This window comes from Pseudonaja textilis, chromosome 7, assembly GCF_049901715.1.
Source record: "Pseudonaja textilis isolate UNSWEBS1 chromosome 7, rPseTex1.2, whole genome shotgun sequence".
Lineage (NCBI taxonomy): Eukaryota > Metazoa > Chordata > Lepidosauria > Squamata > Elapidae > Pseudonaja > Pseudonaja textilis.
The window spans coordinates 19,318,368-19,335,108 of record NC_141996.1 but is presented as its reverse complement, the minus strand read 5'-3'; the positions used below and the strand labels follow the sequence as shown (position 1 = coordinate 19,335,108).

Below are 16,741 nucleotides of genomic sequence, written 5' to 3'. Positions count from 1 at the left end.
TTCTGTTATTGTCTTGCAAATTGGAATCTTTCTTCTTCTGCCTTACTTTAGTAAATTAGCAAACTGCAATGTCTGAATTAATAAACAACTTTGTCAACGAGATTTAAAAATTGCCTTTGAAGACAATGGCAAACTTTCTCTTCCAAAGTATTGTTAGATTTCCTTATTGGATCAAGGAAAGATGTTGCTGGGTATTGTTATGTAGAGGATGGGATGCTTTTTCTTAGGGACAGTTGCTCTCAGCTGACTCAGTTACTGAGTTTTACATCCAGTGGTAGAGTCAGAACAAAACTGGGAAAAAACAGCTTTTCCTCTACGCATTCCATCGCTTCCTTAATCGTTTGCACACCCATAAGTTGCTGAGGACTTTTCAACTCAGCATTAAGTGCTCTTCTGAAGCTGAGTCTTCAAAAATATTTTTGACATGTTTTTAAGATTTAAAAATACCAGAACCAGTTCTTTCCTTTCGTAAAATCTAATTTCTTTTGTGACAAGTAAAGATAAAGGAGATTCTGCGGATTTTACTTGGCTAATTGTTGCCAATCACAGGGGGCAGGACTCATCTCCATTTCAAGGCCATTGAGCCAGCACTCTTAGAAGACATTTCCGCAGTCATGTGGCCAGCATGATATCATGGAGTGCTGTTACCTTTGCACCTACGTGGTACCTATTTATCCCCTATGATTGGCAACAATTAGCCGAATAAAGCTCAGTAACTGAGTCAGCTCAATTCAAAGATTAAAATAAAAGGTTGTATAAAATGGATCCTTTAATCCTAATAAATAATAGTTGTTTAAAGCTATACTGATTTTCCTGCAAATGTGGGAAATGACACTGAAAATATAAAATGGCCTGCCCCAGTTTGTGGCATCCAGTTACATTGTTATAGAGATTAAACCAGTTTACATCCATATTTTTTATTTTGCTTATTATTAAGAATTTATACTACTACTTTTTTGAAATGGATTAGTACCAGGATTAGCAGAGATAATGCTAAATAACAGACACACTTATCTCCAAGTTTTAACAGCTTGCAAAATTCTGAACTTTGGTTGTCTGACTGAAGGTCACTTCTTCACAGTATGCAGAATGGTTTAAGTGAAAATCTCGTTGGTTTTATTTTTTTTATCCCAGCCATTTTTTCTGGTACTCTCTGTGGTGATTGCTATTATTAGCTAATTTATCATTTAACCATTACATTTGGATAGCAGAAAGACATGCCCAAATGTCTATGGAGATTCTCAGTCATCCAGGTCATGATTGTCCCAAAGGTGCTTTTTTCAAGAGGCAACTGGTCTTTCTGTTTTTTCTTTGAAGACGTTTCGCTTCTCATCATTCCTCACCATCCAGTCAGAACTGAAGAAGCTTCGTGAATGAGAAGCGAAACATCTTCAAAGAAAAACCAGAAAGTCCAGTTGCTGCTTGTAAAAGCACCTTTGGGACGACATGAGCAAATGTTTTGAATCTTTTGCTGCTAAAAGGGGCACATCAAAACCTGAGCCTCATTAGGAAGAGTAAAAACCTATTTTTTCATCCTGAAGAAGTGAATTGTGAAATGCAAACTCTTTGTCAAGTCTTTCAGCGTATTGAAGGACTTGGTGGGTAATCTGCCATCAACTCTGACCCTGTCATTCTAGTCAAGTTGGCAAAGGACATATTTTGCCCTGTTTGCCTGAAGGTCTTGGCTAACCTCAGATTTCTATCAGTTTATATACTTAATTCCTTTTTGAGGCTTTTCTTGTTTTTTGTATGAATTTCCCTAAATAATTGGATACAATACTAGCAAAATCAGTCAACTCACTTGCTAATCCTAGGTTAATGACTGTAGAATAAGTTCAGAAGCATGGCCTCAATATGTATGTTGGAAAATTCTCACTGTTTAAATTCTCTACTGTATAAAACATTGATTGATTATTCCTCTCTATTTTCTGCTGTTTAGTTAATTACTGAATTAAGGGGAGCTCTTTTCTTATGTGTTTGCTATATTTTCTCAGAAACCTTTTCAAAAGCCTTTTTATGAATTCAGGCAGTCATTGTCATTCACATGCTTGTTGACGCCCGCAGAAAATTCGAAAAGGTCAGAAAGGCAACCATGTTGACGATTCCTTAACAACCTTTATCTTCCTATAAACCCGATCATTTTAACTCTAATAACACTTGGCACCAATTTACCCAAAACAGATGTTTCCTGGATCTTTCTTGGTTCCTGTATAAAAATGAGCCACAGTCCTGTTCTGAAGGTCATGTCACATATATTTGCTAAAGGATCAGCATGCTTATGTTTTAATGCTTTAAAATCTCTTGGATGGATTCCATCTGAACCAGAGGAATTATTTGTTTTTCATTTGCCTGTTCAACGTAAAATGTATCTTGTCAGCACAATCTTTCCTCAGATTTCTCTCATTAAATTATCAGATCAGATACAGATATTTGCAGTAGGAGACTATGTGCTGATTACTAAATTACTGTGTGGACATGTCCTAGCTATATTGCTCTTATATAGGAATTTGCCCTTCTATAATTTCTGGTTTAAAATATGACATTGTACTTTCTTTCTGAAGTGCAAAGGACAGTATTTCCCAGACTTTTATGCTGAGATGACTGTGTGCCCTTATTTGTCTTCGTGCCATTAACTTTCTTTTTAGCCCTACAGCTCTGGTCTCCCAAGCACCCCAGTTTTTCTACCCACCCACACCCACAAACCCCCACACACAATTTTGGTTCAAAGACTTTTAACATTCACTACTGAACACTTAAGACAAGATGCCTTTATGTAAATATCTCTGGAATATGTGTTGTCTTCTGTGAGCGCTTGGCTTCTTTGATTTCCCTGCTTTATAGTGTCTTTATGTCCTACTTTCTAATAATCAGTTTTTTTACCTGAATTCTGAAGAGATGATTGATGCCGAACCAGATGTTTTCTGGCTCATTTCATTTTCCTGGCTGGGGAATGGGATGGATCTGCTAGTAGTTCCATCCTGTTTTAAATTGTTACCCTCTTTTTAAACGCAGTCTTAGTTCCACAATGACTATCAAATTGGATTCTGCCCGTGCATTCCTTCACACTCCTCAGGTTTATCCGAGTAGCTGATTCTGCATATGAGCTATGTAGCATTTCAGTTAAATATATCTTGATCCTCTCAACTTCCTATTTAGAAACCTGCACTTGGCTTCCAGAATCTCAAAAATCACAATTACATGGGTCCCACATTATTTACACCAATGTGGATCATTACTGCTGAATCAGCCACAGAACTTTAGCTTTATCAAGCTAAAGTGAGATGTGTAGTCTTGTGCCATCGTACGGCATGACTTTTTCAAATCCTGCTGTCTTTTTCTCTGTCAAAACGTCTATTGCTATGAAATTTCAGAAGCATATCCTTGACAAAAGAGAGTATCTATTCATCACCAAGGAATGGAGCACTTCTAATATTTTTCTCCCTTTGGAATGACAGTTTTCTTACAAAAAAGCCAAAAATCTCCATAACAGCAGAGGAATTGTTACCTTGGTAATGAAATGACATTGTCTTATCCCTCCAGACCTTCAGGTTCTGGATATTTCCATCTCTTCGTATCAGTTTTCTTGAGAAAGAAGTCAATTCAGAAAACACTATCCAAGTGTATTTTAGATAATGAGTCTTAAGCATGCTTATATAAGATCAAAAAAAGGATTCAAGACTCCATACAAATGCAAATCTTCAACTACATAGCACCATCTTTGTTCTAGATGACCTGTGAAAATGAGGCAGCTGTTTTAATGTGTTGACTCGTTAAAGGATCCATACCGGGTTTTTTTTTGCAGGCTTGTGTGGAAGCATGAAAAAAATGGCTACTTTAATGAGAAATAGGTGTGCTAGCATGAAGTTTGAAATAGTTCATTCAAATTATTTGCAAAGTGGTCCTCTGCACTATGGGATAGGTCAATAGCTCTGCTAGTTTTCTACCTATATAGTTATATAGCTATCTTCCTTAATTTCAATTTTCTTACTTCCATGTACTATTGCTTAATTCACCTGTCTGCCTAACCTCTTATAATCAATTATCATTCAGATGGAGGTATGTGCTCTCTTAGACTCCCCCTCATGTCCTGAAAATTGTTCTCCATCAATGCTCCTCTAATTTCTTAGCCTCCCCCTCAGGTTTTTCTTTTAAACTCCATGTAAAGGTTCAGTTTCATTCACCAACTCAGGATTTCGTCTCCTAGGACTAGCAGAGTATTTATAGAACTGAATAGCTGCTGGCCCATCCCCAACTAGCTAAATAAATCCCTTCAGCCACTACCTTGTGCTCAGTGGAGGTCTATTGTAATGAAGTTGATCCAGTTTTCCTGTGTGTGTGTTTTTGTACAGTAGTTTTCCATACTTGTCTTCTTATTGCCTTAATGTATATAACAGGTACAACTTTAAAATGTAATTATGGGTATATCCTGCAGAAGCAGGGCCCCTGAGTATAGTATTATAAAACCTTCATAAATGGCCCAGAAATAGAAATTACCATGTGTTCTGGGAAACAATATTGTCTTCCTTGAGCTTCCAGTGAGCAAGAAACTTAGCAACATGAATAATCACAATGAACTTTCCTAATCCAACTTTCTTTTGAAGAAGCCCATTCTCCTGCCCCTCCCTTGAAGAACTTTAGATCTCCTTCCGGCATCTGTCAGCCATCCTTGTGAATGGAAAAGCACAGTGTTTATATTTGTATTAAGTATGGGACTTTTTAGCAGTTTTCTTTTGTCCACATCTTGAACTGCCTGTTGTCTCCTTCACACATACCAAGTTGGAAAAGGATTCTTGTCTGTTTTTGAGGAGAGGAGAAATCTTTCCATAACTTCTTTCACAATCTTTACTTATGATTATAAATATACTCTGGCAACCAGCTTCCTTTTTTTCTCCTCTCAATGAAAAATGTTGCTGGGCAGTCTTATAAAACAACTGGAGTCCTATCCTCTGCCAATGTGAGTGGGGAAGTAAGCCAACACAGAGGCTAAAACAGGGAAAGCTGTCCGCTGCTATTCCAGTCTTGATGAAATAGTATTTAGGTAAAGAGTACATGGAAATAACTGCTGGTTATGAAACAATATTTATTTTCTCTCAAGTGGGGATGGTTAATGTAGTCCCTGCTTAACAACTGTTCATTCGGCCAGTATTCGAAGTTACAATGGCAGTGAATGAGTGATAGTTACAATTGGTCCCTGAAGTTATGGCCACTGCAATGCCCCACAGTCCTGTGATCATAATTCAGCCACTTGGCAGCCTAATTGCATTTATGACAACACAACAGCATGCATTTCAACTCCCCCACCCACCATCTCTGCTCTTTTGGCCACCCTGTACTCCCCCAGCTATTTTGTTCTCATATAAATTATTTTTTAAAAAATATGAAGTCTCAGAAGCATGCTATCTGTAGCATATTGTAAGAAGAGCTGCTGCAGGGTGTCACTGCCGAACTGATTTTTTTTTTTTAATATTTGGAGCATTCTAGCTACATGCCAAAACCTAGTTCATTTGAGTTTGTGTCTTGAGTTGCTAGGCTTCATAATGTGGTGAGCATTCTCAGCCAACTAATTCTAGAAAGCTTTATTCTCCACCTAAGTGATAAAATATGTGGGTTTCTAGACATTTCAAAATACCTTCCTGTTTTTACTTTTTAGTTGAATAGTCAGTTAATTGGGTTGTACATTTTGAAGCTTGAAACTGATTGAACAAAAACCTTAGAACAACCAGGCAGCAATGGTTATTTTTAAAAAATGAAATAGGAATTACTTTTGTTACCAGCGTTTATAGAAAGATGGTGCAGGAAGGAATGCCTCTTTTAATATAACATTTTCTGTGGAGTCTGTACATAGAGTATAATGGTTCAGATGCTGGACTAAGACCAGGGAGACCAAGGGTTGGGTCTTCTCTCAAACATAGAAGTTCATTGGGGGACTTTGAACTACTCTAAACCCAACTTACCTCATAAAATGGAAGTTGTGGGACAGTCTGGAGGAGTTCAATCTATATGATTTTGAGCTGCTGGAGAAAGGCATTATTACTTGTATTTTTTTAACTTGAAAGGCATAATACATTCAGATATTATGCGTCAATAAAATGCATCAGTTCATTGCACTTGTATTATATTAAATACTTCTAGATTATTTACAGATATCTTGTGTTTGTTTAATTTTGTCTAGGAAATGGCTATTAGAGCTCTCAAACAGACTGGGAGTAGAAGCATTGAAGCAGCTTTGGAATATATTAGCAAAATGGGATACTTAGACCCTAGAAATGAACAAATAGTCCGTGTAATTAAGCAGACTTCTTCAGGTAAGCAAGTTTGTTTAGTCTTCTACATATGTTTCTCAACTATTTCAAGGTGGATCTACTTCTGAATGTACACCAGATTAAGATTTCAGCTCTTCTAACTTTGCTAAATGTAGCGTCACAGTGTAAGAGAGGAAGAAGAGAGATTATGGTCCTATGGAAGTCTCTACATGAAGTTCCATGACTGGATCATTTGATGTGATAATTTCTTATGTAACTAATGGAATTCTTGCAGAAACTCCATTGCATTTAGTGTTAAAAGATTTGAAATCAAACTTACAGGGAAAAATTAGATGTAAGTATTCTGTGCTATTTTCAGTGCAAAAAAAAAGGAATAATATACCTTATGTTTTTCTTTCCCCATTTCTTCACATGTGCAACAAGACAAATATGTTTATAAAGAAACTTAAAGAACATTTTATTTTTTTTCCAAAATTGATTTCACGCACAATGAAAAGTAAACTTGACTGGGAACCAGTGGTTAAACAGTGGACACAATGAATAACTGTTTTAAATCTGCCGTGGTTACATAAGACTCACTCCTTCCCTTCCTCCCTCCCTCTCTTTTTCTGTCTCCCTCTGTGTGTGTGTGTGTGTGTGTGTGTGTGTGTGTGTTTGAGAGAAAGAACAGCATTTATTCATATACTTACGTATCTTTCTGATGTTAATCCATCCATTGTGTTATTCTCCACAGGAAAAAATATAATGCCAAGCAGTGTAAGCCGAAGGCCAAGTTTTGAAGGATCCACTGAATCTTTTTCACCTTATCACCAGATAACTAACCCAGCCTATGAAGGCACTGGCTTTGGTGCTGAATCTGCTAATGTGCTCGGTGATGTTCCCAGGCCATATATGGACTATTTACTTTCTGCTTCTCAGTCTGCGAACATGAATGCTCCTGTACAAAGGCCACCATGCTTAAGCTCCCACAGCACTCCTGGAAATCTTCAGCAGAAAGCCTATCCTACTAACATGGATTCCTCAGTCATCAGCTATCCAGTGGCTGGTCATAGTAACCAAGCTTTGCAGTTGCAGGGTACCCATGGCTCAAATAGTCCGCATTATGGCAGACAGCCTGTGATGGTGCAGAATGAGAATCTTGGATATGGAATTCAACGGAGCCATTCTTTTCAAAATAAAATGCAACAAGAAGGAGGGTATCCAAGCCTCCCTAACAAAGCCGCTGTTGCACCTAACAATTCTGGCCATGGGTTCCAGCAGGCACCGGCTGGTCTATATATGCCACATTCCCATCACAAACAGCCAATCCCAAGTTCTCATCCAATTCATGTAATCACAAGAGGTGCTCCATTTAGTAATGAGTTTTCAGACAGCCCACCCCAGGGTCTTTTAACCCCATCTAGAAATAGCCTGAATATGGACCTATATGATCTGAATAACTCTCAGATTCAGCAATGGCAAGCAACCTCTTCCTCCTCTTCCTCCTCTTCATCCCGTCGTGATTCACTACAGAGCCAAGTATTGGAAGCATCTCCGCGGCAACATGTACCCTTCAGGCCAGATGCCTGTGTCCCCAGTAGAACCAATTCTTTTAACAACCACCAGCCACAAATGCCCGTACCTATGAGGCAGACTGCTTCAGGCAAAACTGAGGCCTCCATTCCTTCTCCAAATACCATCACGGCCATCACAGCTACTCATATTCTCCAACCAGTTAAGAGCACAAGAGTGATGAGGCCTGAACCTCAGACTGCTGTAGGCCCTGCACATCCAGGTTGGTTACCTGCACAGTCTTCAGCATTAGACAGCCTAGGAATGATGGAACAACACCCCCTCCCTGTTGGAGGAGCAAATGCCTATCAGTTAGATGTTGATTATAGCAACCAGGAACTCAGGTGTCCTCCACCACCATATCCCAAACATTTGCTGCTACCCAACAGTTCAGAGCAGTTTGATATTAACTGTTTACGTCCAGGAATGGAACAAACCATTCGGAGAATCCCAAGCTCATCAAGCAACAAATCTGAGGAAAACGGAGAGAGGAATGACAAAATCAAGACAGCTAAATCAGAAAAAGTGAGCAAGGATAAAAAGCAAATACAGACCTCCCCAGTCCCAGTGCGGAAGAATGGCAAAGATGAAGAGAAGAGAGAATCCCGAATCAAGAGCTACTCACCATTTGCCTATAAATTCTACATGGAGCAGCATGTGGAGAATGTTATAAAGACCTATCAGCAGAAAATGAATCGCCGGCTGCAGCTAGAGCAGGAAATGGCCAAGGTGATTTTATTTTGGGGGGTGGGTGGGTTTGATTTTATAAAACTTCCTATGTTAGGACCTTCCAAGTACAGATAAATCTTACATAACAGTGTTGTATCTAAAAAAAATAAGTTTGTAGGATTTTCTCTTCTCTACATATAGCATCACTTCATCTAAAACTAAAAGGACATCCCTTTTCTGTTCCTTTAACATGTACATACAAACCTAGATATAAAGTTTTCCTCCAGGCAGATGTCAGGGGAAGCCTGGCTTATTTAGGCAGTAAACCCGAACATAAACTATCTGTGCTGTATTTAAATATTTAGAGCTTCTGTCCCCAAACTGATGCTCTCCAAATTAGGGAAAACTAGGTTAGAACCTGAGAATGGAACAAAAAGATGATTGGCTGTAATTTAGAATTATAGTATAACTAACATACTTGAGTAGGTTTCCGATCATTGTTGCCATTATACTGATTATTTTGCTTCTTTTTCCCTTCTCTTCCCCACCTCCTGATTTTGACTAAGGCTGGTCTTTGTGAAGCAGAGCAAGAGCAGATGAGAAAAATCCTCTACCAAAAAGAATCAAACTATAACAGGCTGAAAAGAGCTAAAATGGATAAATCGATGTTTGTAAAAATCAAGACACTAGGCATTGGTGCTTTTGGTGAAGTCTGCCTTGCTTGCAAAGTGGATACTCACGCTCTGTATGCCATGAAAACACTGAGGAAGAAAGATGTGCTCAACCGTAACCAAGTGGCTCATGTCAAAGCCGAAAGGGATATCCTTGCAGAAGCAGACAATGAATGGGTGGTCAAGCTCTACTACTCCTTCCAAGATAAGGACAACCTGTACTTTGTGATGGACTACATCCCAGGAGGAGACATGATGAGCCTGTTGATCCGAATGGAAGTCTTCCCAGAAAAGCTAGCTCGGTTTTACATTGCTGAACTAACTTTAGCCATAGAAAGTGTCCACAAAATGGGATTTATCCATAGGGACATCAAACCAGATAATATCCTGATTGATCTTGACGGACACATCAAGCTGACTGACTTTGGCCTCTGTACAGGATTCAGGTGGACACATAACTCAAAATACTATCAGAAAGGTAGGGTTCTTATATAGTTTTAAAAAGGAATGACTAATAGTGCTAGGCTTTGACATTTTGGTTACTAAAATTGTCACTCTACAGGGTATAAGAATGTTTTCCAAATTTACTATCTAAATGTGTTTCATAGAAAAGAAGAGGGATTGGGTACAGGATTATATAGTAGAAGTATTCATGTTTTTTTTAATTGATCCTAAATAAGCTGAGGTGCAGTGCAGTGACTTTCTTCAATTTGACATCTTCCTTGGAAGGCAAAGCAAACTGACAATTATTAGAGTTATAGTCTGAATTCAATTGGAGACTGCCAGATTGGGGAAAGCTGAAATAGAAGAATATATGAAACAGCTGTCTAAAAAAAAACATTCCTGAAGAATATTCAGAAATACATTAGAAATTAAAGATAGTGTCCAAGGTTTATTTATTGTAAGAATGTATATCTCACTTGTTCAGTAAATTCTTTGAATGGTTTCCAAAACATTGAAAATATATCAATATTTTAAAAAGAACCATGCAAAAGATCTTAAAAGAAATCAGGAAGGCAATATACCCTGTGGTGTTCGGGGTAGCAATTCCATTAGAGATAGCAAGAAAAATACCTTGAAGTATCAGGGAATTTTGGGTAAGGTTTTGCTGAGATTGAAGAGTAGAGGAAAAAGAGGATGGAAGGCAGACTAAGTAGGAATTTAAATATAAGAATAAAACATTTACGTTGGGCTAGGAACAAACACAAAATCAGTACAGCTAGTTCTCAACTTACAACCATTCGTTTAGTGACCATTTGAAGTTACAACGGCACTGAAAAAAAGTGACTTGTGATCATTTTTCACACTTACGAATGTTTGTCACTTGATCAAAATTTGGATGCTTGGCAGCTGGCATGTGTTTATCATGGCCACAGTACAAATAGGAGAAGCAGTAGCCAAAATTGTTACTAAATTTCAACCATCTAGTCTGATAGAACTTTTGATGTTGAAACTCTAAGGCAGGGGTGTCCAACCTTGGCAACTTTAAGACTTGTGGACTTCAACTCCCAGAATTCCTCAGCCAGCAAAGCTGGGAGTTGAAGTCTACAAGTCTTAAAGTTGCCAAGGTTGGACACCCCTGCTCTAAGGTATACCTCTCCTTTGGCATAAGTCCCTATTTCTGGACATACTTGATGTCCCAGAGCTTATTTTCAATAAAAGGCTGAAAAGCTTCCTTATGGTTCCTAACATTTGTGGAACACTCTTTTTTTAATAAATTAGCCACAGAAAAATATTAATACAAATTGCAACAAAAATGAATTACATTCTTCATATCTAGAATATTGTATTGCAATTATCTTTGAATAATGTCCATTTTTGTTTTGTAACTTAGGAATGTTTGTATGGATCTTTGATTGTAATCTGCTTTTTTGTTTTTGTTTTTCTTCTTTTAAAAGGAAGTCACATCAGGCAGGATAGCATGGAGCCAAGTGATCTTTGGGATGATGTGTCTAATTGTAGATGCGGAGACAGGTTGAAGACCTTGGAGCAGAGAGCTAAAAAGCAACATCAGAGATGCTTAGCCCATTCCTTAGTTGGCACTCCCAACTATATCGCACCAGAGGTTCTTCTACGCAAAGGTAGATGGTTTTTATCTTTGTTAGAAAGGCTTTGTCACTCTGAGACCTGTTTTTCTCATTTGTGCTATTTAATATCATCTTAAATTCAACGGTTCATTTATTTATTAAACTGTTATTTACCATGTGAAAGTGTGAATATGCCATCCATATCTAGATAAACTCTTAAAGCTGTAGGATGTTCAGCTTTTCTTATAACAAAGATAGAATGACAAAAAATCCATAACTGACTTTCAGATCTAGACAATTTTCATGAACAGACTTGGGCATCACCATTTTTACAACAAATATTGAGTGAAACAGATGACAACATTCTGGATAGGTGAAATTTTATGAAGAATGCAATGCTTTGTATTTTTTCTTAGCTTTACAAGTTCAGTGAATAAAATAAGCTGAATATTCTTGAAAGCACATCTTGTTTCATTAGTAGATTCTAAATGAACCATTTCAGTTAGAGTATTTCCATTTTTTAGATTAAAAGATTTAATCAGCCTAGATATAATGGGATATACATTATGGTGGTAGTAGTTATGGTGATGATCATGATCTTTAAATCTGGCATGAGACAAAGAAAACATACATTTTTCTGCTTACCTTTCAGGATATACTCAGCTTTGTGATTGGTGGAGTGTTGGTGTAATTCTCTTTGAGATGTTAGTGGGGCAGCCTCCATTTTTGGCATCAACTCCGACAGAAACTCAGCTAAAGGTATATTTACTGAATTGTTACATTTTGTGTGTGTCTGTGTGTGTGTGTGCGTGCAGGATAAGACATTAAAATCATCTCAGAAAGAACCAGTAAACCAATAAACTATTACATTCACAATATCATTACTTTAGGACACAAACCAAATAAAGCCCTTCAAAGTAAATCAAGTATATCAAAAGATCCAGTAGTCCAAGAAAAAAAAAATAGGGTCATGTACAACATAGAATGTAAGGATTGTAACAGCCACCATGTAGGTCAGGTAGAAGACTAGCAGAATGTATCCACGAACATCAATTAGCAGTCAGAAGACACAATGAAAACTCCTTAATCTCTCAGAACGTGGACAGACTCAACTATGGTTTCAGCTTGGAAAACTCTTAATATATCAGACCAAGTCAATCCAAAACCAATATGGAATTCCTGAAAGCTTGGCATTCAGACAAATCAGCCATCAGTAGACACATAGATGCAAATTATATTTACACACCATTCGAAACAGACAATAAAAAGCTAAAAGGAAACAAAAAGATCAGAATACATTCTCCCTAGCAGCCAATACTCAGATAAGAGATAAGAAACAGAAAATAAATACCCCAATCAAGGTACCACTAATGAAACAACTGCATCCCCACCAACATTGGCAGAACAAGCTACTATATATATAGACAGGGAGCAAACCTCATACTAGCATTGAAGATGTTTTCTAGGTGGGTAATGAAACATCAGTAAGCAAACAACCAAGCTCAGAGAGCACCGAGGACTCCAGTTTAACTCTGACCTACATATATTATTTCCTGTTGATTATTATATAATTGTGTTGTCCAGGAACAAAGTTAAAACTGTTATTTTTCTCACACGTAATTTTTCTTACACGTTAATTATAAATAGGATTGGTTGTTATTGAATACTTAATTAAAATAGCTTCACATATGAGCTAATATATATCTATACTGGCAATCAAAACTCTTGATTTTTACATTGTATATATAATACATAGACAGGGTGCTATTGTGTTTCCTCGAAAATACGAGCCAACCGGAAAATAATCCCTAGCATGATTTTTCAGGATGCTCGTAATATAAGCCCTACTCCAAAAATAAGCCCCAGTTAAGATTATTAGCCATACAGATGCATTTAGTATTGTATTTTCATGAAAGTAAGACCTAACCAGAAAATAAGCCCTAATGCTTGTTTTGGAGCAAAAATTAATATAAGACCCAGTCTTATTTTCAGGAAAATACGGTAGACTACTATATTACATCCTGGGTGTCTCTGTCCCTCTAAAGGTGAATCAGGTTTTTTGTGGGATATCACTTAAGCATATCACTTAAATCTCTTTATGTAAAAATAAAGCAATTTAAGATTATTATTTTTTGGTTGTGTGGTGATTATTGGAATTATCTGTGCATTAATTAGAAAGCATTTTTGCTTCTTCTGATCATTTAGTAGGGCATATTTAGCAGTGAGATTGGGTCCCTTTGCAAGAATGGTAGCTGTAGTTTCACTAAATATTTATTGCTCTCCTTGGTAGAGAGACTACAAGACTTCAACAAGATTATGATGAAAGAAGTGAGTCAACTGAGGACTATGCTAAATATGCAATTAAACTGCTTCCCAGAATCTCTTCATGCCATGATCTGGTTATCTATTTAATTTGCTCTCTTTGTAGGTGAGGTGATTCATACAAAATAAAGCAAAAAGCAGAATTGTCATTGAGTACCAGACAACTGGCATAATTATTTTGCATATGGATATCTCGCACTTCATGCAGATTGATATTCAACATTAACTATATACTTCTATTTTTTAGGTGATAAACTGGGAGAATACTCTGCACATTCCCTCTCAGATTAAGCTCAGCCCTGAAGCTAGCGATCTTATCACAAAACTCTGTTGCTCTGCTGAAGAGAGACTTGGGAGAAATGGAGCAGATGATATCAAAGCTCACACTTTCTTTGACTCCATAGACTTCTCCACTGACATCCGCAGACAGCCAGCTCCTTATGTCCCAAAGATCAGCCATCCAATGGACACATCCAATTTTGATCCAGTTGAGGAAGATGGGCCTTCGGATGACTCCAGTGAAGACAATGCCAGGGCATGGGACCCTCAGGCCTCATCTAATGGCAAACATACAGAACATGCCTTCTATGAATTCACTTTCCGAAGGTTTTTTGATGACAATGGTTACCCATTCAGATATCCAAAGCCTTCTGGGCTAGATATAAGCCAGTCTAAGAATCCCGATATAGAAAACAAAGATGGGCTGGATCAGAATGGAGCCTGTCAACCTGTATATGTGTAAATGACTGTATAGAATCCTAAAACAAAACTTTATTCATAAATTTGGGGTCTTCTTTATATAGTTCTTAGTTAGGATCAGTTCCAGTTCAGGATCATGCAAGTCTGGGGAAAGAAAGACTTGAAAAGAAGGTTCTAAATGCTAGCTGTTTCAGATTTTAGGCTATATAGAACTGTAAATAGCTTTCTTGACGAGTGCACTTGAAAATCCAGATTTCAGTATAGTTTCTAAGGCCTGGTGTTACATTCTTAACCAACTTTTTCTTATCTGCTGTTGCATTTACATGCTTCTATGGCATTGTGCTATTTTTTATTTTTATTTTAAGTGAGCAAAGAGCACTTACTTTTGTTTATAGCAGGGTTTTTTTTCCTACTAAATTATAGGAATTAACTTTGACAAATCATGCTGCTGTTCTTCTTTTTCTCATTTGTTAAAAATTGGACCCATCGCACTTATGTCACATTTTAGGAAAACACATAAAATTGAAGAACATATGATTAAAAGTGTCTGTGCAATAATATTTAGTCAGAGGAAAAAATGTATTGCGTCTAGTGTCCTAAATTTACCAGTGCCATTTTTGTATTCAGACCCTAATCTTTATGTGTATTTTTCCACATTTCAAAATTCTGACACAATTGTTGAAGCTGCTTTATTTCCCTTTTGAAAAATATGTTGGAATTTAGTACAATCGTAGTCTGAGCAAGTGGCAGTCAGGATGTGATATCAATGATTGATGTGTGGAGAGTGCTGCATGGCTTGTGTTATTTTGTTTTTCTGTGTGAAACAACCTTTTTCTTGCCATTCACAGGCAGGTCCTGTGCATCTATTTTTACTGAAGATCTTTAACTTCAGACCTTCAATAGGTGTGCTGATAAAGTATTGTGTGGATGGTTTTTCTATTATGATTGTGTGCTATTGTATGTTCTCTAAGACAAATGGCAAAACTCTTAATTCATGTAGGGATTGATGGTGTGTATAGGGGGAAGGAGAGTTTGGTTTAATCAGTTGTCTAATTTCATAGGATACTTAGCCTCCTATAAAAGGATAAATAGCAAAACATAGCTTTCAAGATCACTTCGTGATCAAAATCTATGGCCCATCTACCTAGCACAATGCACAGTATTCGGTGTGTTTGTAAGTTGCCATATAGTATTCATGAATATTATCATTTAGTATCTGTATGCAGAAATATATAATGAGAATGTTCAGTTCTCTGTGCCTTAAAATTGAATCAGGAGCCTTATATTCTTTTTAAAATTTATAGGACTCTTCTAAGCTATAATGCTAAGTGACAATGAATTTCTGGAATGTATTGGACATATAAAGTTGATTTATTAATTCAGATGATTAGGTATAGTGTACTGTCTCCAGACAGTGCAGCGTAATTTAGCAAGCTGTTTTTTTAAAACAGAGTTCTTCCAAGCCCTGTTGTCTGAGACTGTTTTATTGAATATGCTGGAGATTGAAAATGGGACTCTATCTACAAGGCATATACTTCATCAACAGGTTCTAGTCCTCCTTAAGATGCAATTATTAATTATTGTGATTACATTTTATGGTGGAAAATCAAAGTGTGTAGCTTCCCTTAGTCAGTTAAGCAAGGGTAAAGAACTTTTTTCTTCAGATGTTGCTGGACTATAATTTCCATGCTATCAGTTTCATAGCATAGTCTATAGGGAAGAATGTTGGGTTTTAATGAGTGCTAGCATCTGATTTAAGCATCTCTGAGACCAGATGAATATTAAGAAATTTTGGGTGTGTTTTTTTGCTCATCCGTGATGATTTCAAGATCTAGAAACTACATACCTGATAAAAGCATGGAGTTATTTAAATCTGCAGGTAAGCACTATGTCATCAGTATAAAGAAAGATGGTACAATCACATAATGGTTTAACTACGCTACATGAAAACAACAGTGGTGACACTTCCAAGGTTTCTTGGAACTGTGAATTATTATGACCTGTTTAAGTGGAGAGATTTATCTTAACCAAGTATATACAGAACAGAATCTATTTAGGTGGCAGCCATAGTTGTCTTAAGTGAAGTATTGAAATGTTGGTCTTGATTATACCTGGTCCATTATATTGTTATGTATTGTGATAGATCAAACTAATCCTTCATCTCTATTAAAATACAAACATACATTTAAGATATTTTTAAATTGTTTAAAATACACATTTTATTAGCTATGTTAACATAAAGAATACTCAAAGTGATAATGGAATGCTAAAGATAATTAAGCCATAAATATCATCATTTATATTCTATATATACCTAAATAGATTTTTCTTTCAAATCCTTAATTCAGATTAGTTTAACAGTCCTATTTTAAATGACTGATTGCAATAACACTTGAGGGCAATATTCCACTGTGTGTTTGCTTATTTTATGTTTTTAAATCTAAAGCTTCAGTTTTTCCTATGTTATTCCATATGTTATTTCTTAATATTTTAATCATATCCTACCCATTGTCTAGATACTATCTAAAACAACATCTTT

General features: G+C 36.8%; 1 protein-coding gene across 1 annotated transcript in view; it reads left to right on the top strand.

Annotated features, from left to right (window-relative positions):
• The window catches only part of LATS2 (large tumor suppressor kinase 2), a 54,247-nt gene extending 37,564 nt beyond the window's left edge, over positions 1–16,683 (top strand). Inside the window, exons 3-8 of the mRNA XM_026708820.2 lie at positions 6,173–6,305; positions 6,997–8,543; positions 9,050–9,632; positions 11,053–11,235; positions 11,834–11,940; positions 13,751–16,683. Coding sequence (XP_026564605.1) covers positions 6,173–6,305; positions 6,997–8,543; positions 9,050–9,632; positions 11,053–11,235; positions 11,834–11,940; positions 13,751–14,245 — 3,048 coding nt within the window. The 3' untranslated portion in view covers positions 14,246–16,683. The remainder of the gene's footprint in view (positions 1–6,172; positions 6,306–6,996; positions 8,544–9,049; positions 9,633–11,052; positions 11,236–11,833; positions 11,941–13,750) is intronic.
• The last annotated feature ends 58 nt before the right edge of the window (positions 16,684–16,741 follow it).